Genomic DNA, 23,206 nt, shown 5'->3' with positions numbered 1-23,206 from the left:
TGACTGCCAGCTGCCTGCAATTTGGCAGTTCGAATCTCACCAGGCTCAAGGTCGACTCAGCCTTCCATCCTTCCAAGGTTGGTAAAATGAGGACCCAGATTAGGGGCAATATGCTGCCTCTGTAAAACTGCTTAGATAGGGCTGTAAAACACTGTGAAGCAGTATATAAATCTAAGTGCTATTGCTATGGAGTCAGCCTTCCATCCTTCCAAGGTGGGTAAAATGAGGACCCAGATTGTTGGGGGCAATATGATGACTCTGTAAACCGCTTAGAGAGGGCTGCAAAACACTGTAAAGCAGTATATAAATCTACGTGCTATTGCTATTGCTATTGCTATTGCTACCCTGTCCTTAAATTAAGATACATTAAATCTCCTCCATGCTCATGATCTGCTCTTTAAAAAATGGAGTTAGTTAACTCATGTATATCTCCATAACAATTTTTCTTCATTCTTATTTTGCTATTGGCAAGACAACAATGTCTAAGCACCCACCCGGAAGATCCCAGGAACAACTAAGGTTGTAGGAGTTCTGGGCCACCATTCTAAGCTTCTCAAAGCTGCCTGACCTCCAAACTCTTCAACAGCAAATTAAGCTGATGCCCATCTGTTGTGCTAGTCCTCTCCATGACAGTTTTCCTGGTGTTAGCTTCCTCGCTCTTGTCAGGTTAAGACTAGTTTAGCCTCTTAGGCATTTTAACAGCTTGAATTTTAAAACAACACTGGAAAGACAGTATATTTGAAAACCCGGCAGTATGTATATATTGTGTTTCAAATGTTATTTTAAATGTGACTTGTAATATTGTTGCTTCAGGTTTGTTGCTTTCCTCTGTGACTTGACAGAACCACTAGAAGCTGCCCGTCACCTGCACCTCTCCACTCTTCTAATTGCGGCTACTTTGGGGCAGAGATTCTGCCTCGCACTTTGAAGTCTTGATATTATAGCTCCACCATTCTACAATCCAACTTTACCACCTTTTGGGGATCTCCTCTCACACCGATATTGTTATGTTGTTTTCCAATCTTCTCTTCCTGCTCCACGGCTGTCCCCGTTTAGAGGCTTCCCGCCAGGAAAATTCGGGCTTCGGGAACAGAACCCCATTCCCTTGCTCTGCTCCACAGTGACGTCACCGTCAGAGCTCCAGAGGAAGCAATTTTTTTTGAAAAATTCATGACCATATCAATTTTTAGAAATGCAGAAACCCTGTGAGTTTGTATGGGTAGGTTATTATCTGAGAACTGCCCTACCAATGCACCTCTTATTAGAAATGAGCAAAACTCATTGCTTCCAAGAACCTTAACAAAACTGTACTGCATGTTTGGGAATTTTATCCCTTTTCATATCAAACAGATTTTTCAAGAACAGTTTTTTTCCCAAACCCCATCACTCTGCTAAACAAATAATTCCCTCAACACTGTCAAACTATTTACTAAGTCTGCACTACTATTAATCTTCTCATTGTTCCCATCACCCATCTCCTTCCACTTATGACTGTATGACTGTAACTTTGTTGCTTGGATCCTTACGATTTATATTGACTGTTTCCTAATATGATTTGATTGCTTATTTGTTCCCTATGACTATCATTAAGTGTTGTACCTTATGATTCTTGATGAACATATCTTTTCTTTTATGTACACTGAGAGCATATGCACCAAAGACAAATTCCTTGTGTGTCCAATCACACTTGGCCAATAAAGAATTCTATTCTATTCTATTCTATTCTATTCTATTCTATTCTATTCTCTCTAATATTTCATTCAGGTCTGCCATTACAAAATGCAGCCTGACTTTGCCTGCCGTATCTGTTCTGTCAAATTGACTTAATTGACTGAATAATGATGTTTTTACTCTTTTCTTTTCTTTTTTCTTTCTAGGTAGGTTGATAATCACGGTTGCAAACTCCTTCCTTTAGGGTTTCTGATCTCTTCCTGAAAAGATAGGATTTTTACTTCAAGTGACAAAAAACCCCAACCTTTCTCGCATCTCTTAACAACTGGATAATCCTTCAACAGCCGTAAGAAGAATCAAACATGAGCCATGGATATAATCCAGCTATCCTTTCCTGGATGCAATTTAATGGAGAATCCATCGACCATTTCATTCTCCTTGAGTTAGGAGGAAGGGAAAATGAACAGCCAGGCATTGTAGAGGTAGTCCCCGACTTACAAGAGTTCATTTAGTGACCGTTTGAAGTTACATATGATCATTTTTCACACTTATGACTGTTGCAGCACCCCCATGGTCATGGGATTTACATTCGGATGCCTGACAACTGACTCATACTTATGACGGTTGCAGTGTCCCAGGTTCAACGTGATCCCCTTTTGCGACCTTCTGATGAGCAAAGTCAATGGGGAAAGCCAGATTCACTTAACAACCGGGTTACTGATTTAACAACTGCAATGATTTACTTGCAACAAATGTGGCAAGAAAAGTCATAAAATGGGTCAAAGCCCACTTAGCACATTTCTCACTTAGCAACATAAATTCTGGGCTCAATTGCAGTGCTAAATCAAGGACTACTTTTAAATTGCCACAGATAGCAACGAGAAGCATAAATGCAGCTGTTTCCATTCCTGATCTGACCGGCTGCTCAGATCTGCTGGTTCACTGGCTCACTTGAAAGATCTGAGAACAATTATCGGGTAACAGCACAAGGGAGAACAATCCTTGTTCAAGTCGAGTGAGCGACTCAGCCTTAAAAATGTTTTGCTAGTCCAAAGGCCATCAAATCCCCTGCCAAGGAAATCCCCCATTCATCGTAGACTGAGCCCACCCGCTTGATATATTACTAGCACGACCTCCAGACTTGCCTATTCAGCTTTCCATACTTAATAGGCTATCAATGGGATGACTCATTCATAAAATCTGTGGCTGCAAAACTGCAAAGCCAAGTGACATCTTCAAATGTACCGCTACAGAAGAAATGCCAAGGAAATGCCACATCAACGCAGGTGAGCTAATATGTAATTATTTTCCTAGCAGAATCAATCCTTGGCATCTATGCCCTGCTGCAGAAAAAGAGTCATTCAAAACATACGCACGTGGCACAGATTAGCTGGAGGTTTATGCTTTCAACATGAGCATCGCCGCTGCCCATAAAAGTACATGTACACCAACAGAAGAGAATATTTGTAGCTCAAAGTTGAATCGAGGCGTCCTTGATGCTTTCTGAGCTTGGCTGTTTTCTTGCAGACATTTTATTACCCAGCTAAATAACATCACCTCACCCTGATAATGTTACCTCATTGGGTAATAAAAAGTCTGTAAAAAAACAGCCAAGCTCAGTGAGCACCACAGACCCCTCAATGCACATATATGCAACAACATGCATTTTACTGTCTATTTATTTCTCTCCTTCATATTACTTCATCCATAACCATTCCTGTAAAGCATTCAATGTCCAAGATAACGTACAGAAATCTGCCTTTTCTTATCATTCACCTACTGCAAATAGACAATTGCCATTTTGCCACATTTCTAGTTTTAGGAAAATATACTGATTTTGAGTCATTTTGTTTTTCAACATTGTCCATAATGTTAGTACATTTACAAAATGAAGCTGTAGGTATGCTTGAAAGAGAATGAAATAAATTGCTGAATACAAAATTCAGCCACTGGAGAGTTTCAGCAAAGACTCACAAGGTATTCCAGAAGACAGTCTTTAAGAAAGCAGAATTATAAGTTTCTTTTAGATCCTTCTTCTCCCAGTGCTGACAAAACCAAAGTAATTGATGGCTTGATTTACATTAAGTTATAAACATTGCAAAACTGAACTCCTCTCCAGTCATAGGGAAAGTAAACATTAATAAAAAACTAAATTACTTGGCACATACAATAGTTCTTTTGCAGTTGAGTTAACTTTTCTTATATGAAAAATAAAAGTGGCTATTGAGAGTAGAAGTGTTCACAGGTAAGGGAAAGCAAAGATTTGCTTTGACCATAGTTTGTTCAACAAACTAGAGTCAATCTTGCATGTCAGCAGAATAACCCTGGGGAGTGCTGTCCCTATGTTGTTATCAAGACAAATTTGAACGTATCAAACCATAATTTGCACCAAAACATAACTTGTGTGCTTATTCAATCTGGATGTCACCCAACTCCAACAGACTGGCTTGAGTTTGAATGGATGATCTGAATTGGATGGGAGCAGATCTGCAAATTCTTATAGTAATAAACAAAATCCTATATGATAATGTGAGTTCCCTTCAGGCAATAATCACTGTGTATCTGGGTTTGTTTTAGTGCCTCTGAATCACTCTTGAGTCCTGGCAGTTGCCAAATCAGGTCCCTACAATTGTTTTGGCGAGGCTTTTCAGAAGTGGTTTCCACTTTCTAGACTGTTGCTTTAACTTGCTCTATCTTCCTGGCACATTATGGAAACGTGTCTTAAAAATATTCTGACTCTTTACTGAAAGTTACAACTGAATAACTAGGTTGGTTTATTCTTCTGAAGTGGTTTTGCATTTCTGGGTTGGGAGTATTTCAGCCTAAGTCTATCTGTAATTTAGATCAAAGGCAAAGTCAAGCTGACTCCCCAAAATATCTGTTTTCAAACAAGCAACTGCAATTAGTCTAAACTCTTGTGTTTAGCGAATATGGAAGATGTCAGCTTAATCTCAGAAAAGCTTGATGTGTTTAGCCGCTCTGGACAGTTCGCACCGGTTCACGTGAACTGTTGGCGGGAATTTGGCCAAGGTTGCCGAATCAGTAGCGATGGCCAGCTGGCCATGCCCCCAAATCAGTCCGCCCCCGGTCTCTGCTCAATCACCCCACCCACCATGTTCATCACCGCCATGTTCTTCGTGCACGCGCATCCCATTGCCTTGCAAGTCCAATGGGATGCACATGCGTGAAGAATATGGCGGCGACAGCAGCAGCTTTTTACGTGACCTCTGGTACTCTTTGGCGGCCTGAGGCCAGCCGCCGTCTCTTTGAGAGCCACTTTGCCTCAAAAGGCAGCGGCTGGGAGGCTTCTTTGCCAGCTGCTTTCCAGCAGCGGCAGCTGGCTGGCGGCTGCCGAAAACTCTGGTCAGCTTGCCTTCCAGACTCTGGACCAGCTACCATGGAAGGTAAGCAGCCCAAACAAAGAGGTGGTGATGGGTGAGGAAGCAGGCTAGGGCTGGGGCCGCTAAAGGAGGGGAAACACGGGCAACTGGCGAAAGGAGGGCAGGGGTAGATAGGTGGAAATTCCAAAAATTTTCCTACCTTTTCCTGTGGGCGTGGCTAGATGGGAGGTCATGTGATTGGACGCATGGGCATGAGTGACATCAAGTTGGCCACACCCACTCAGTCACATGCCCCCCACCTAGCCATGCCCACCGAACCAGTAGCAAAAATTTTTGAAACCCACCACTGGCTCTGGAGCCCAATGAGACAAATTGCTACTTAAGAGCAAAACTCTAAATAGGAGTTATTTTAGCCTCTCTCCCTACCTCAATTTCCAGCTGTCTTTCTCATCTTGTGAATAAAAGCAAATTTCTTTTCTTTTTACTGACACTTTTAAGTCACTTTAGTGACTTTAAAAAAATCTATAAACTCTGAATCCCTCTTTAAGGGGTGCACAAAAAAAAGAACTGTACAACTGGCTGAGTAAACAGTTCTGGTTAATAATACATTCGTAAATGTTTTTAAAGCCTGTTTGATATTGCAGTAAAGGCATCTGGCTAGAAACCAGAAGACCGTGAGTTCTAGTTTTGCCTTGGGTGGGTGATCTTGAGCCAGTCATGTTCTCTCAGCCCTTGAAAGAAGGCAAAGGCAAACTACTTCTGGAAAAGAAAAAACTAGCTGTAGGAGGACACCTAGAACTCAGGGGTGGAATTAAAAAGGGGATTAGCCTAGAATCCCTACATAGCCACAAGTGTACTAAGTCCAATGTTCCTTGAATTCTGTTGACTCTTTATCAAGCTGATGCTAACCATTAATTGCGGAGATTCCTATACACAGGCCGCTTGGCAATAAATTGGTTTAATTGGACGGTGTGGACCTGGTCTTTCGCACTTCAAAGTTGCCAAGGAAACTGCAGGGACTTGTCTAGGCAGCCTTCTAAAATTGTACATCATGCACAGAATAAAAGAAAAATGCCTTTAGTAATTATTTTGTTGATGATTTTAATCTGTGCTTTTCTTTATTATGATTTTCTTTTTAATTTTTGTTAAGTGCTGGCAGGAAAAAAAAATTGCAGATTATAAATCAAATAAATACAACTTGCTCACCTCTACCTAAGTTAATTATTAGAGTCAGCTACTCTACTTAAATCATATAACTCAATGAAACGGGTCAACTAATTGATTTTTAAGGCCACCCAACTTCACAGCAACTCTAGCCGGCATGCAAAAAACAATGTAAAAATGCAAGCAAAAGAATACCATTTGAGTTACTTTTCTAAGATGCGTATAACACTATAAATATCTCAACCAAAAGAACCAAAGAATGGCATTCCCTAAAAAAAAAAAAAAAATTAAATTCAAATACGGAAACAGAAACAGGGAGAAAAAAGATAGCAAAAAATATATAACCTGCATTATAATCTAATTACAAGAATGCAACTTAAAACTTAACACAAAGAATGAACTGGGTATTTTACACTAAAATACATTAAGTTACTGCCTGTCTGATATGACTCCGCTCCAAAAAAAGGAACATCATTCAAGACCATTATAGCTCAGCCTAATTTAAAGTCTTTGGAGTTGCCGTGCAGATCAATCTTGGACAGCATAGCTGATTCCAAAATATTTACTTGGTAGAGTGAGGCAGAAAGCATTCACATTGCAATGTTTGTCAGGATAATTGTCTCTAGAGCCAATTCAATTCAAATCTTTATTGTCAGCACACAACATATGTACAATGAGATTGGTTGAGCTCCCTCAGTGCACCCCCCCCAACACAATACAATTTACAGCGAAGACAGAAAATCCCTAACCCAATAAATCGTATTAACAAAACATCCAGTCCTATTGCACCAGTGTGAACATGTTACACATTGCACCGGCCCTGCAGTCCATCATACTACGTAGTTATGATGTTATCTTTCATTCAGAAGTCTGACAGCCCACGGATAAAAATTGTTCTTCAGCCTGTTTGTGTGGCTGGCTATACTTCTATATCTCCTTCCCGATGGTAGAAGGGTAAAGAAGTGATGACCACAGTGAGAGTCGTCCCTGAGAATTTTCCTCCCTCTTCTAAGGAAGCGAGCCCTAGCAATCTCATCTAGTGAGATCAGGGGGACAGCCCACCAAGTTTTGTGCTGTGCTCACCACCGTCTGTAATGTTTTTCTATCCGCGGCTTGGCTGTCTCAGGAATTCTGGGAGTTGAAGTCCACAGGTTGTAAAAGAGCCACAATTGCCCACCCCTGCCTTATACCATTTTGGACAAACAGATGTCCAATTTCTTCTCCCCACCCCACCCCATTTAGGTCAACAGTAGGAGAAGCATCAAGCAGAACATTGTGAGCGTGGTATATTGCTTATTTGCCTGTTGGTGGCCCAGAATTGACCTTGGATAGTGGTTAATCTAGGTTTAGATTCACAGCATCTTCTAATGCAGGACTCTCATTTGTGTCCTCTGCGCTTCCTGCCTTTCTTCTGGTGTTGATCAGTTGACCTGTGGGCTTCAAAAGATCTTTCATTTCCAAGAAAAATGAATCATTTCTCTTTCTAGCAGGGAAGGCAGCTGAAAACACTTCGTCGTGGCATCAGAAACGAATAATCATTAACCTCCTCTGCCAAAGAATAAGGAGCGACTCTGGGCACTCCCTTGCCATCCTTGTGCAAACAAGAGAATATCTGTGCTTCTCTGCATCCGCAAATATCTCCAGGCCCTTCATTATGGCCATCTTAAAATATGTTTCTCAAGTCAGCAGAAAAGTAAGCCACATGAGTGGCATGCTTCTGACAACTGGCTTTTATTTTGCCTGGATGACAAAGCTGGCAATCCAGGAAGGAAAATCAACCACCAATTGTGGACTTTAATGCAGGGGTCTCCAAACCTGGCAACTTAAGACTTGTGGACTTCCCATAATTCCTTGGCCAGCCAAAGTTGCTGGAGAGCCCTGCTTTAATTGGTGATAAAGCAGGCTCAGTCAATTGTGAGTGGATCCCTAATATGTTGTAACTACTTTTCACAATGCCTGGGACATGTCATTCATCTCTCAGGCTATTATTTCTGCATATGGGACTAGCGATTTCTGATAAAGAGCTAGAGCCATTTGCTTAAATATGCATGTATGTAGCCTTCTTCTTGGAAGTTTATTAAAGCCACATCAAAATATAGTACAGCTAACCGAAGACATGCACACTGAAGAAGTACAGTGTGAGTCATTCCAGGAGCTCTCTCCAGCTTAACCCACTCCCTGTGGTATGGCAGGAAAATGCCCCTGTTGTTGGTTAAGTGGCCAGGATCATTGATTTTAATCTTGACTGTATTTGTAATTTGTTTCTTGGTCTATAGCAGAGGTTCCTAAGCTGTTTGGGCCATTCTTTGAAAGTCTGATAAAACCAGCAGACCCCTTCCCAAATAAAATGTATTTAAATGCATAAAATAAACAGCGAAAATAACCTAATTTTTCCTCCACACAAGTTTACAGATCTCCTGAAATCTTTATACCCCAAATTAAGAGCTGTAATCTAAAAGGAAACAAGCAAAAATATTGTCAGTTCCACGCCAGTTCTCATATATCCCAAATCAGTATTTGGTGCATAGTGGCACTACCGCCACTAGTAAGTTGCAGAGAAAGGCAACCAAGATTAGGGGACTGGAGTCTAAAACATACGATGAATGGTTGCAGGAACTGGGCATGGCTAGTCTAGTGAAGAGAAGGACCAGGGGGAGACATGATAGCAGTCTTCTGATATTTGAGGGGCTGCCACAGAGAGGAGGGGGTCAAGCTATTTTCCAAAGCACCTGAAGCCCAGACAAGGAATAATGGATGGAAACTGATCAAGGAGAGATTCAACCTGGAAATAAGGAGGAATTTTCTGACAGTGAGAGCAATCAACCAATGAACTGTTTGCCTTCAGAAGTTGTGGAAGCTTCATCACTGGAAGCTTTCAAGAAGAGACTGGACTGCCGTCCGTCAGAAATGGTATAGGGTCTTCTGTTTGTGTGGGGGGTTGGATTAGAAGATCTACAAGGTCCCTTCCAACTCTGTTAATCTGTTATCTGTTAGTAAGTGTTAAACCATGAGGTTCCCTGATCTGTAAAAGCTGCAGAAAAATATGTAGTGGACACGCTTTGGGACAGAACCAACGATAAAGAGCTGACAGAAGCTGACTTCAATTTCTGTAGATCAATCCTTGTCTTTTTTTAAACAGGTAAATCAAGCATTCATTCAAGACTCTGCTAGAGAGAACTTCCCTGAAGATGGGCTCCAGCACGAGTCCGAAAAGCTTTGGAAAACAAAACCTCTGGTCCCAGTGACCAACCCAGATTGAATCCTGTTTCATGCAAGACTGTTAAAACAGATGTTGAAAAAGTCTTGTGTGCTTTCAGAAATGCAGTACAATCATATATGTAAGGAACATACATCATGCCAACCAATGCTTTCTGATCCAGTAGGTGACTCTGTGGAAGCCAAGGATCTGGTCTATAATGGCTATAGAGGGCTGTGACCAGGTCCACTAGGAAAAGCACATGCCCACAGAGCTACAAAGAGTTCAAAGATGGACCATCCCAATATCACCTAAAAGGCATCTTATATTTTCACCAAAACCCCTAAATACAAGTCTAAGACATGTCGGTAATGAGTTGGGTTGCGATGAAGAAAATGTCATGGCAACATTAAGAGCCAATTTAGTTAGTGGCTATGGGGCAGGGCTAGAAACCAGAAGGACATGAGTTCTAGTCCTTTCTGACTGAGGCATGGAAGATGGATGGATGACCTTGGGCCATTCCTTCTTTCTCAGCCAAACCCTCTCCACAGAACTGTTGTTGAGTTGATCAAAATACAATGGAAGACAACCACAGGATTGGTTGACAAGTGGTCATTGTAGTATCTTTGTGCCACTGTTACTGGGATAGGAAGATGGCCTTTCTGCCTGCAGCATTATATGCTTAGAAAATCAAAGTGCTTTGCAACTGCCCCAAAAGAGTTAAAAGTAAAATGGGGCTTGTAAGAAATAGGAATATGGAATGAGAAATTAATCTTAGCTTAATCCATGTGGTATATGGATGTGATTTCTTTGCTGTGCATATATACAATGAGTCTCAGTGTTGGCTTATTCTGATTTATATGTTTTGCTTATGCTATGCCATGCCATGCCATGCCATGCAATACCATTCCCATTCCCATTCCAGTCCATATTTTCTATTCTATTCTATTCTATTCTATTCTATTCTATTCTATTCTATTCTATTCTATTCTATTCTATTCTATTCTATTCTATTCTATTCTATTCTATCCCATCCCAATGGTGGGATAGAATAGAATAGAATAGAATAGAATAGAATAGAATAGAATAGAATAGAATAGAATAGAATAGAATAGAATAGAATGTAGTTTTGCAGACTAATTCTGTCTTACTGCCAGCAGTTCGATCCTGACCAGCTCAAGGTTGATTCATCCTTCCATCCTTCTGCAGTCAGTAAAATGAGGACCCAGGTTAATGGGGGCGATACGCTGACACTCCAAACTGTTTAGAGAGGGCTGTAAAGCACTGTGAAGTGGTATATAAATCTAAATGCTATTGCTATCAATATACAGTATATTACAAATGCTGAAAATTCTTGTGTTCTAATTAAGCAGCATTTATTAAAAACTGCTTGGAGTTTTACAAATGTGTCTATCCTAACTTATCTAAAATGTCTCCTGTATTTGCCATATTTAGTTTCTTATTTTTAAGTGACCATGTTTTATTTATCTGTGCATTTGTAGGCAGACATGCATAGGAAACATAGTAAGACATTTGAATAATTTTCCTCTGAGGTCTTATTTAAACCACATTCAAAACTGTGAGGGACCTTCTATGATCCTTGGGCATCAGATAAGACTGGATCAGAAGTCCCTTTAAGAACTAGCCAAGCTTTCAAACTTTTATCTCACACCAACTTTGCTCCATCATCTAGGAGACAAAAGTTCTATGAAAGGATGAAGAACTTGAGAACTCTCAGAAAAAAATATCTTCCCAGTTGCCAAACTTGTAGTCTGCAGGATTCATTGGGAGAAAAGAGGAGAGCTAAACTAACCCAATACTGAAAAAGGTGTGTATTATAATCCACCCCTTTCTTCCATATGGATATTTGTCAGGTGCAAAAAATCAAGTCCATACACATGAAGGTCCGATTAAACTGATGTATTGGCACTTATGCCTATGTACAGGGATATTCTTAATTAACAGTTAGCCCCTGCTTGGAGTTAGATACGGGTCAATGGAATTCAAGGGAGATTGGATTTAGTTCGCTTGCAGCTATGTAGGGATTCTAGGCTGATCCCTCTTTTGACTCTACCCTCAGGTTCTGCTAGCCCTTCTCCTACAATATTTGAAGTGCCGTCTTTTCCCAGTTTATAGCTACCCAACCCACCAGAGTGGGTAGGCAGGGTATGTTACAGGTACCCCCTCTTAAGGAGCTCCATCTGATTGGACCACGAAGAGGTGGTTTTCTCCATAGTGCCTCTCTCCCTGTGAAGCATCATCCCTGTGGAAACAAGATTAGTTCCTTATGTTGACCCTCTTTTGCAAGACCTCGAATATGTGGTTTTGCCAAAAGCCCTGGGAACCCCAGGGAAATATGGAGCCCATCAAATACTTGGTGTGATTGTTGTCACCAGCGGAATGGGGATTTATTGGGTTTTGTAATCGGAATCTTATTTTTGCAAATTGTGAGTGAACTGGGCGGCCATACAAATGTTCTTAATAAATAAATATCCAATCTTCCGTAATACAGTTTCTTCTTGCCTGGCCTTGGAGCTTAATTTGTTTGCATAACATTATTCCTCTAAAGAGCCTTCATGCAGAAGTTAAGAGCTGAAGGGCAAGGCACATCAGCTGATGTGCTTTGTCACCTACTTGTTATCGCTCCCACATACTGCAGGGAATGAGCCCCTCTAAATCTAGTCATTTCCTCTTTGTGCCATTCATTCCTGGAAATAAACCATTTTCTCCCTCCCTCCCTCTTTCTTCTTCTTCTTCCATGACATCAGAGCAAGAAAAAAAAAGCTGATTTCCCAAGGATAAGTAGATGAGACCATCAGGAAGAAGAAAAGAGAGGGGAAAAGATGGTGTATCAAACAATGTTAGGTGATTCTGACATAAGTCAGAAACTAGCATGGCTCAACAGCAGAAAAGAGAATTTAAAAAATTAATAAAATGCAGATAGAGGGGGACAGTTCAATGACAACAGATCTGTGATGGTTAAGCAACTAGCCAGCCAAGGGGTAACTTTAATTGCTGTCTGTGTTATGTTGAAAGCAAGCAAACAAAAGTAAACAATGTATTTACAATACACTTCAATTGGAGTTACTGAATGAATTGGGCTTAGCCCAATGATCGACTAAACCAAGCTAGCTGAGTTTACCCAACATTGCAGGCTACCAAAACAGGCTGGTCGACCAAGGTTATCCCCTAAATTGAGCATCTTTATTTAGCAGCATTAGGATTTTGGTGCACTCATCTGGTACATTCATCTTGTGAATTTCATTTATACTATCTGGGAAACATCTAGTAGGAATTCCTGTTCTACATAACTGTCTGGATTAGAACGTTTTCTCCAACAAATGCATTAACATATTACAACACTGATCAAATGAAATATGTGCCCTTTATTATGGAATAGGCAGGATGCTTCATTTCACATTTATTCTGAGATAATTTATGACATACTCCAGAAACAGTCATAGCAAAATTGAAACCTTTGAGATAGAAGGATAGATAAGACGTATTTATTTCTACCTTTTCACAGGCCGCTCTGATCTGTGTAAACTCTGAAAGGCACACCACAAACATAACTACATAAACATAACCATCAATGATAAGCTGAGTGGCTGCCCACCACGGTATTAAGGGACAAAGGCTCACTGATGACTTTATTGGGGGGGGGTCTGTCAGCATGAAAAGAAAAGGGTCAAACAATCTTCCAGAGAAAGGCGTCCTAGAGAATGGAATCCCACCTTTACAAGGTAGCTCCTAATCTACTGTGGGCCATGCCAGACGGCTTTATAAATATTAACCACCCTCTGACTTTTGCCAGCTAGATCTCAAAATTACAGTAATTCTTCATTAACCAGTTTCACCAGCCAACAGCTTGGTCACTGTATTCTGGACCAATTAGAGCTTCTGAGCCTACTTCAAAGGCTTAGAATATGGAGAATACATAGCGGTAATCATGCCTTGTGGTGATCACAGCATGGAGTCACTCTTTCTAATGGCTTCCTAGTCCATAGGGGAACCACTGTGATTGCAGTCATGTGGGGAGGCTCCCTCAAACCAGAACTTCCATCTTCTGGGTCAGCAGGAGCCATGAGTCACAGACCAACTCCAAGATAACTGGGTTTAGAGCAGCTATCGGGAACAGTGTTCTCAGAAAGCCTAGGGAGCAATGAATGAACCACATCTCCATTTTGTAGAATTATATCTGATGTCTCTGACTGATCTCAGACTTCCTTCAGACTGAGCCTGTTCAGGACTGTCAGAGCATAACCAGCATTATCTGAATGTAACAAGACAGACACAGACTTCAGAGGATAATTAGAACTGCAGAAAAAACAATGGCTACCAACCTGCCTCCACTGAGGACCTGTATACTGAACGAGTCAAAAAGAGGGCTGTGAAATATTTACAGACCCCTCACATCCTGGACATAAACTGTTTCAACTCCTACCCTCATAGGAGCTATGAGGGTAGCTATAGAGCACTGCACACTAGAACAATTAGACACAAGGACAGTTTTTTTCCTGAACACCATCACTCTGCTAAACAAATAATTCCCTCAACACTGTCAAACTATTCACTAAGTCTGCATTACCATTACTATTAATCTTCTCATCGTTCCTATCACCCATCTCCTCCCACTTATGACTGTATGACTGTAACCTTGTTGCTGGTATCCTTAAGATTTATATTGGCTGTTTCCCTATGACTATCATTAAGTGTTGTACCTTATGATTCTTGACGAACATATCTTTTCTTTTATGTACTCAGACAGCGTATACACCAAGACAAATTCCTTGTGTGTCCAAACACACTTGGCCAATAAAGAATTCTATTCTATTCTAAACATATGAAAAACACATATATCATTTTGTCACAGGAACTTTGTTTTGGCTTCATATGTGTCAGTCACAAAAGACCAGGTCTATGTGCAAAGGTTCAATTAAGCTGATTTGTAGCTGAAAGTCTATGCACAGGAATCTTCTCAACTAATGGTCAGCCCTTGCTAAGAGTTAGATAAAGGTCAATAGCACTCAAGGGGAGTTGGACTTAGTTCGTTTGTGACTACATAGGGATTCTAGGCTGATCCCTCTTTTGACTCCGCCCCCAGGTGCTGCCACTCCTTCTCCCACAATATGGGAGTGTATATATATCACCTTAAGAATCCCCTTTTGACTGGAGCATCATCCCTGCCATCTTGTATTATTGTTGGTGAAGAGAAGAAAAACACATGAACCTCATAAGGATTCCCCCAGAAGAATTCCCCACAATTTATTCTGGCTATCTTTTCAGTTTCCCAAAGGGAAATGTTGCTTTAAAAATGCCCTTGCCTCTATAGGCATGTCATGTTGACTTTGGCCTCCTCTTACCTAGCCACCCCAAAATGAGAATGGGAAATAAATATAGAAATGCAACCCATGCAGTTGAACCCATACAGTTGCCCAGTTATTTCAATGTGGCTTAGCTTTCTTCAGTGATCTCATCATTTGGGGGATGCTCTCATTATTTCTGGGATATTATTTCATTGTGTTATTTCTATCATCTTTTCCCTTTGCTTCCAATTTTTTTTTCTTAAAAAAAATCCACACTGTAAGCTAGGTGATGGCATATCTCCGAAGAAGCAGGAGATCCAATTGCTGAATGTCATATCATGACAGGTGCCTAGCAACCATATATATTTAAAAGGCTGGTGTGTGTTTTATGTGTATCTTTGTGCCAGGAATAGCTGGAACAGATCTAGTCTTCCATTCACAATCTAGAAAAGGTAAAAAAAAAAAAAAAGGGAAAGGGAAAATATCCATCCGCTGGCCTATTTTGAAGGGTCGTTGATTGCCTGTCAGTTGCCACATGGACAGCATTAACACTATATTTTGTTTTGCGAAAAAGCATTCTTGCAAATCAAAAAAAATAAAATAAAGTATTCAGCATTCTGTTTCTTAAGACTGCAAAGCTGAATGGCAGGTCAACCACAATCATACACTTCCTTCGTGGCCAAATCAGTACCAAACAATGATAACCGATAGACCACACGCCTGTAGAATAACACTATTAAACAGTCAGGAGTATTTAGGGGAAAGGAAATTGCCAGTGACATCCACAGTCCTCCTCAAGAATCCAAAAAGCATGGAGAAGCATTATCTGTTTAAGGTCCAACAAACCGATCGGAAAAGAATTAGCAAGGAGCTGGACTTCTTGTTTTATCAAGTCAGATGTGAAGCACAGAATATAAAAAGAGTCATACTAAAAACATAAGAATTTCCCAGAAGGGTTGAGCTGTTTCTCTTCGCAAACCACATAATTCTTCTTACAATGTGTCTTTTCAATCTTTTGGTGTATTTTGGTTAAACCCACATGTTCCAGGACAGAACGGAGGCTAACGGACATTGAGTTCTCAGTCCCTTCTCACCTCACTCCACCCCCACCTAAAAAAAAGCATAGGAAAAATTGTACTCCTTTATCCGCAGTGGTACACCCTGGTTCCTCCTTAACAAGCAGTCACGAACAAAAGGTTCATTTCACACACACACACACACCAAGCAGTGATCTCACACGTGCACCTGCTCTCCAAGTAAAATAATGCCAGAATTCAGGACCAATTAGGAGAGTATAGTCAACGCATAAGGAACATGATCAGCAAAACCAACAGAAACCTAGCAACTGAGTATCTTAGGAAACAAGTTATATTTTCTTTTTCAAGGGTCATCATCATCCCGGCTAAATCTTACTGGGAAAACAAGAAACATAGCCCAAGCATTTGTTTGCATACTGGTTTTTTTTAAACTAAACCAGATGTGATCTACTTCAACTATTGTAAGTTTATTGAACTAAAGGTAAAGATAAAGGTTTCCCTGTCTAGTCATGGCTGGCTTTAGGGCACAGTGCTCATTTCAGTTTCTTCGCTTAGGGAACCAGCATTGTTGGAAGACAATTTCTGTGGTCATGCAGAATAAAACTGCTCTTAGTATAACAGAGTTGGAAGGGACCCTTGGAGGTCTTCTAGTCCAACCCCCTGCTTAGGCAGGGAAACCCTATACCATTGGTTATCCAATCTTTTCTTTAAAACTTCCAGCGTTGGCGCATTCACAACTTCTGGAGGTAAGTTGTTCCACTGATTAATTGTTCTCACCGTTAGGAAGTTTTTCCTGAATTCCAGGTTGCTTCTCTCCTTGATTAGTTTCCATCCATTGTTTCTTATCCTGCCTTCAGGTTGGAAAATAAGGTAAAGCCCCTCTTCTTTGTGGCAGCCCCTCAGATATTAGAAGGCTGCTATCATGTCACCCCTAGTCCTTCTTTTGTGGCCAGCACGGCTATATGCCAAAGGGTCACGGACTGCTGATATCTTCTCACTGAAATGGTACCTATTTATCTACTCACATTTGCATGCTTTTGAAGTGCTAAATTGGCAAGAGCTGAGACAAGGAACGGGAGCTCATCCCATTGCACAGTGCTCAGGTCTCCAACCGGCGCTATCAGCTCTCCAGCGTCTTTAACTGCTGAGCTATCACACTCCCAACTGATCTGAGGTAGTTTTATGGAATTAGTGGCTTGTTTTTTGCCTCTATACTGAGAAGCAGAAATCCAAAACTAGGGGGAAAGAGAAGTATGGGGCATCAACTAGAGTAGCAGGCTCACTGGTTCACAGTTCAGAAATGTTTTGCTTCTACACACACACAAGAAAGTGAATGGCAGCTCTGGGTGACCTTGCCTGGGTAAGAAACAAGATAAGGTTAGGTTACTTTTTTGAACTATTACCATCTGGCAGATGGTACAGGATAATAAAAACAAGGACAAATAGGCTGAAAAACAGCTTCTATCCCAGAGCAATAACCATATTGAATTCTACTGTACAGTGCAATATCAGGTTTTCAATTTCAATTATATAGAATGTAAAGGATGTATGTTTGTGTTTTTATTTTTATAGTAATAATGTACACTGAAGACGGCATTTAATTTCGTTGTACCATGTGCAATGACAATAAACTAAACTAAACTAAACTACTTCAATAAGGGAATTCTAAAGTTGAAGCTGGACTAGGAAGTCAAAATAATGTCCCAGAAGTCAACAGTAGTAAACCGCTTCCACATCATACCAAAAAAAAAAAAAAAAATCTGGAATCAAGTTCAACTTGACTTAACCTAAGTACAATTAGAGAATATGGGCCTGCCTTATTGAAATAAGAGATCTAAAGTCTTTATGTATCATGGAAGAAATAGACACTCCCATTGTTCACAGAAGGAGATCACTTCAATCCTATCAAAATCAACAGGATCATCAATAATGATCATACAAAGGCTGGTGGACATATACTCTGATCCAGGAAAAACCAACTGTCTTTGGTATGTCTATTTGGAAATAAGCCCCACAGTGTTTTCAGTAACGTTTACTCCCAGGTAAGGACATTTTGTGTTACATGCCTCGTTATCCTTCAGTTTCATGGAAATTTACTAAACAAATTTACTAAACACCTAGAAATAAGGAGAAAATTTCCGACAGTGAGAACAATCAACCCGTGGAACAGAAGTTGCCTTCGGAAGTTGTGGGAGCTTCATCACTGGAGGCTTTCGAGAAGAGATTGGACTGCCATTTGTCAGAAATGGTGTAGGGTCTCCTGCTTGGGCAAGGGGTTGGACTAGATGACCTACAAGGTCCCTTCCAACTCTGTTAATCTGTAAATGTTGATTAGAGCTATTCATTTAATGACTCAAGAATGACATTCTGTTTTCATAAACACAACTGTCCAGATCAGCACTAAGTGAACTTCAGCTCAAGACTCTCCTTAGTCTAATACTTTGCTTCTTATAGTGGCCAATTAGAAGTTTCTGGAATGCTCAAAAGCAGCAGAAGGGAATATACCCTGCCCCACCACTGTTTGCCAGCAGCTGCCATCTGGGAGCATGGCGACTCTGACCAAGAGCCAACACTGATTCTCAACACTGACAACTCTAGAAAGGCCTGGTTTACATGAACATATTTAATCCCAATATAAAGCTATCCATGTTAACCTCAATCACTGTACCTTGTAATGAATGTAATACTTATTCATTAAAGTAGTTACTTATGTGTACATAAATAAGCACTTCCTTTTTCTTCCTGCAACTTTAAAACTCCTTCCAGCCAGCTTCCTAGGATCGTAGTCTTCAGAAAAGCTTGATCCCTAATCACTTTCTCCATATCACGCATGATTTTATAGATATTAATCATGTCCTCTTCTCAATCGTCCTCTCAAAATTAAAGAGTCTCAGGCATTCCAGCCTTTTCCCATTGGAATGACTTCAACCCCTTCATCATTCTAGCTGAATTTTCTTGGCCCTTCCCTAACTCTACTAGCTGCTTTTAAAAATATTGCAAAAAAAAAAAAAAAGGAAGAAAAAGAAGAAAAAGAACCAGACAGTATTCCAGATATAAAATGCACCATAATAACCACCACTGAAAGTTATGACGAAGCTTATAAATTAAGCATGCAAAGACTCAGCATCTCCAGTTTAAGTCAATCAACGAGCACACTTAAACTCCAAACCTCAATGAAGTCATTGATACCATTCCTGTTTATTTCCATGTGGCTTCCTCTACTGGAAGGCCACCTCACATGAATTCTGCCCAGGAAATATTTTCAAAACATTACAATTCCAGATAAAGATTATGGATTGATTGGATGAAACATGGAGAGGCTTGAAAAGCTCAAAGTGGTGGCCTCAACGTGATCTGTTTGGTTTTCTCTTTTCTCTGTCATTTTTCAGTAGGTATCTGAACAAGAGTTATCAATGTCAACCTAAATTTTGCTTCCTTTTCCAGCACTTCTGAAAACATTCCACAATTACAGTCTCAGCTAGAACTGATTACAGGCAGGAAAGGGAGATCTTCAATCTGAATGCTTCAATCTGAAGTCTAATCAACCGAAGGAAGATTTTATTCAAATCTTTCTTTGGAATGAAAAAAAGGAACTGGGTCAGAATGAGGGAGAGGAGCGTATTAATTGAAGAAATCAAGTGAAAAGTGAACTAAGTCGATTTTTTACACTGAAGGATATTCAAATATTAAGGGAGAAGAGTCCCATACCATGTTTGAAATAATAGCTGCGATTGTTTTTGTATGTTGTATCTTTCAAGTATCTCTTTCATAGATAGAAACTGTTGCAAATGGTAACATTTGCACTTCTCTTTTTCCTTCCAAATTATAGTCAACATTTTTAATTCTATGCTGGTCTGAGTGAACTAGAAGATCCTTATTTGGAGTCTGTATTAATTGGGGAGGGGGCTGCTGCTGAGTGTATTAATTTATTTGTTATGCTATTTGTTTATTATTCATTCATTCAACTGTTGCAGGTTATAAATCTGTTGCTGGATAAGATGGATTTGACAGGGTAAAAGCAAGAACAAATTAATTGTGAAGTCCTTTTATTTATTAGAAGCTGTATTTCTTTCTGTTGTGGGTTTTCAGTAGATGGGGGAAGGCACTGATGGATAAGACAGAAGATCCCCTGCCAATCATGTATTCTTCACCCCCCAACATTTCATTCAAAGAAAGCCGCCATGTATGTCCATACACAACTGCCATTTTAAACAACTTCCCTTGGAATCTGGCTTTTCAGGATCACAGTGTCCTCAAATTGGCACCGACAAACAAGGAAGGGAAAGGAGTTACTGAACAGATGGCTGTAAGGCTCCATTCAGAGACCCACCTACAGTCATCTTAATTCAGATAGACAAATTTGTTCCTTAATACAAAAAATGCTTAAACTTTTCCAGTCAAAGAAGAACAGTATCTCATGGAGACACACAAGAAAGAGATGAACCACATCAGTTTTAGAAAGAGCTGAAAAATTATCAGCAAGAAGAAAAGTGGATTTTATTTGGGACTAAGGCTGTAATTCTAAACACTACAAAGTCCTACAGAACTATGTAAGATTTGGATTTCGGATGACATGGCATGTTGAATCCTTCAAACAATCAACTCCCAAATATGCATAGAGATGACCCAAGCCTCTGACTCAATCCAGCTTATTATTTCTGAGCAAACATTAGCATGTCCAGGATCAGCGAGACAAATTGCCCCTTGCAAGTTTCTTTGCAAATTGAACAGCATTCAGTGCCACCCCAAGAGACAATCTGGGACACATTTCATATCTCCAAGTTTCTCACCTGCCTGCAAAAAAGGAAGCAAGCTCAGCCTTGCCGTTTGGTGACCCCACTTCCAAATGCTGCCCCATCCTTCTCCACCAACAAGCCCAGAATTACTAAGCACTCAGGCCAACCTACCTCACAGGGCAATATTCTACATACAAAGAGGGGAGAGAACCCCTGAGGAAGGTGGCCTGAGCTAAAACCGAAGGAAATATAAAGGCACTAAAAGCAGAGCCGAAACTGGAAGACTGGCTGGGGAACCAAGCCACCTTAACCTTCTAAAACTTCTACTTTTCTGGATAGCATATTGCAATTAAAGATTTACAGCAATTGTGATTTTTTTTTAAAAAAAATTATCTGTAACATGCCTTTGTTTCCCTTTTGAAGTATCAACATTCTTACTAAATAGATTTCTGGGAACTAAAATGAACTACTTCTAAGATGCTTAAAAGCTCTTCTATTTTTCTATAACAGGAAATGTTATAGAAAAATGTAAGTGTACAGGTAGTCCTTGACTTACAACCACAATTGAGCCCAACATTCCTGTTGTTAAGTGAATCACTGCACTTGTTCAAGTTAGTAACAGGATTGTTAATTGAATCTGGCTTCCCCATTGGCTGTGCATGTCAGAAGATCCCAAAAAGTGATCCCATGACCCCATGAACACTGCAACCGTCATAAATATGAACCACTTGACAAGCAATCGAATTTTGATCACATGAGCATGGGGATGCTGCAAAGGTTGTGTGAAAAATGGTCATAAGTCCATTCAGTGCCGCTGTAACTTTGTACTATCAACTAAATGAACTGTTGTAAATCAAGGACTACCTGCATTAGTTGGTAACTAATAACTAACTAATGGATAGAAGTCCATTGGTAGTTCTGATTGGTTAATCTCCAATATGTCTAGGGAGATTCTCAGTCATCCAGGTTGTCTCAAAGGTTGCTTTTTTCAAGAGGCACTTTCTGGTTTTTCCTTGAACTTTTCCTTCTCATCCAAGCTCTTCCCCACCATCCAGCCAGAGCTGAAGAAGCTGCTTGGTTGAGAAGCCAAACGCCTACAAAGAAAAAACAGAAAGTGCCTCTTAAAAAGAGCACCTTCGGGACTACCCTGACCTGGATGACTGAAAATCTCCATAGAATCAGAGCCGAAGCAGCTTCTTGGATGATGAGAAGCCCAACGTCTTCAAAAAAAAACAAGGAAGTCCAGTTGCCTCTTGAGGAAAAAAAAAAAAAGCACATTTGTGACATTTGGATTATTTTCCACCAGTTGGTCCACAGAGGGGTCCTTGTCCCACTCTCCGAGTTTGCTCGTTTCCCCTGCAAGAGATTTCCTGACCTAAACTAGGTAACACAACCCTCATGGCTAGTCAGTAGCATCACTAGCAACTGATGGCGTTACCTCGCTGGGTCACGAGAGGTCTGCCAGAGAAAACCAGCCAGCTCAGAGAGCACCTGAAGGAGTCTCCCCCCCACCCTCCTGTCAACCCCGAGCTACAAAATATTCCTCCCCCCTTTAGTAGTTTTCCAGCGAAAAAGGGATCCGTTTTGGGGTTTCCAGCAGCCGGAGGCGCCAAGTTGGTGCGGGGTTTTGTGTGTGTGTGTGTGTGTGTGTGTGTGTGTGTGTGTGTGTGTGTGGTGTGTTGTGGTGTGTGGGCTTACCTTCTCCTTGCCCCCGCAGTGGCAGCAGACGGTCCACAGGTACTTGAGGGTCCTCCAGAGCAGGATGATAAAGAGACCCCCGAAGAAGGTGACCATGGAGGAAGCCAGGAAGGCCCACCACATGCGCTGCCCGCTGTCGCAGGGCACTTCCATGGTGATGGGGATGATGAGAGCGTTGGACGCCCGGGCGGGCGCCGACGACGAGGCCGTGTTGAGGGTGCCGCCGACGGGGCTGCTCATCCTAATGTTGCCGCTGCCGCCGCCGCCGCCACCGCCGCCGCCGCCCGAGTAGTAGCTGCTGGAGCCGCCGCCGCCGCCGCCTCCGCCGCCTCCACCGCCGCTGCCATTTGCCATGGCTAGCACCGAGCAGGGCGCGCCGCCGGCGCTCCGGGAAGCTGCTCTGGCCGATGCCGAGACCGATGCCGTCGCCAGCCCCGGCTACGAAGCCCATCCCCGGCCATGATGCCGCTCAAGCCCAGCGCAGCCGCCGCCGCCGCCGCCGCCGGGGCGTCCTGCCTTCTCTCTCTCTCTCTTTTTTTTTTTTTTCCACCCCCCTCCCCTCCCCTCCCCGCGCGCGGCCCCTCCCACCCGAATGAAGCGGGGAGGGGCCCAAAAAAAAAAAAAAAAGCGCGCCCGCCGCCTCAGCCGGCCCTCATATCTTTCTCACCCCCCCTCCCACTCCTCTCCTGCGCCGCCTCCTTGTCCGTCAGTCAGTCAGTCAGTGGGCGAGGGTGGCGAACTTGGCCGCTCACTCAAGGCAAGCCTCCTCCTTCTCCTTCTTCTTCGCCTCAGCCGCCGCCTCAGCTTTCCTCCGAGCGGGGGGCTCCCGCGCTTCTCCCGCCGAGGCGCTCTCCCTGGTTGCTGCGCCTCGGCTCGGCTGACGGTGGCGGCTCTGAGGAAACGGGTGGCTGAAGCGGGCGTGTGTGGAGGGGGAGAGGAGACGGAGAGAGGGAAGGAGGGTCCGTCCCAGCCGCACGCGCGCGGCAGCGGCGGCTGCTTTCGCAGGTGGCCCCGGGCGGCGGGAGGGAGGACGAGGAGGAGGAGGAGGAGGAGATGA

General features: G+C 41.9%; 1 protein-coding gene across 1 annotated transcript in view; it reads right to left on the bottom strand.

Moving 5' to 3' along the window:
- KCNMA1 (potassium calcium-activated channel subfamily M alpha 1) overlaps positions 1-22,614 on the bottom strand; it is a 643,121-nt gene extending 620,507 nt beyond the window's left edge. Inside the window, 1 exon segment of the mRNA XM_070946116.1 lies at positions 22,150-22,614. Coding sequence (XP_070802217.1) covers positions 22,150-22,503 — 354 coding nt within the window. The 5' untranslated portion in view covers positions 22,504-22,614.
- Between the last annotated feature and the right edge of the window lie 592 nt (positions 22,615-23,206).

This window comes from Pituophis catenifer, unplaced genomic scaffold (assembly GCF_029215685.1).
Source record: "Pituophis catenifer annectens isolate HBS135680 unplaced genomic scaffold, rPitCat1.0.hap2 SCAF_6, whole genome shotgun sequence".
NCBI classification, from domain to species: Eukaryota; Metazoa; Chordata; class Lepidosauria; order Squamata; family Colubridae; genus Pituophis; species Pituophis catenifer.
This window is presented reverse-complemented; position numbering and strand designations above follow the sequence as displayed.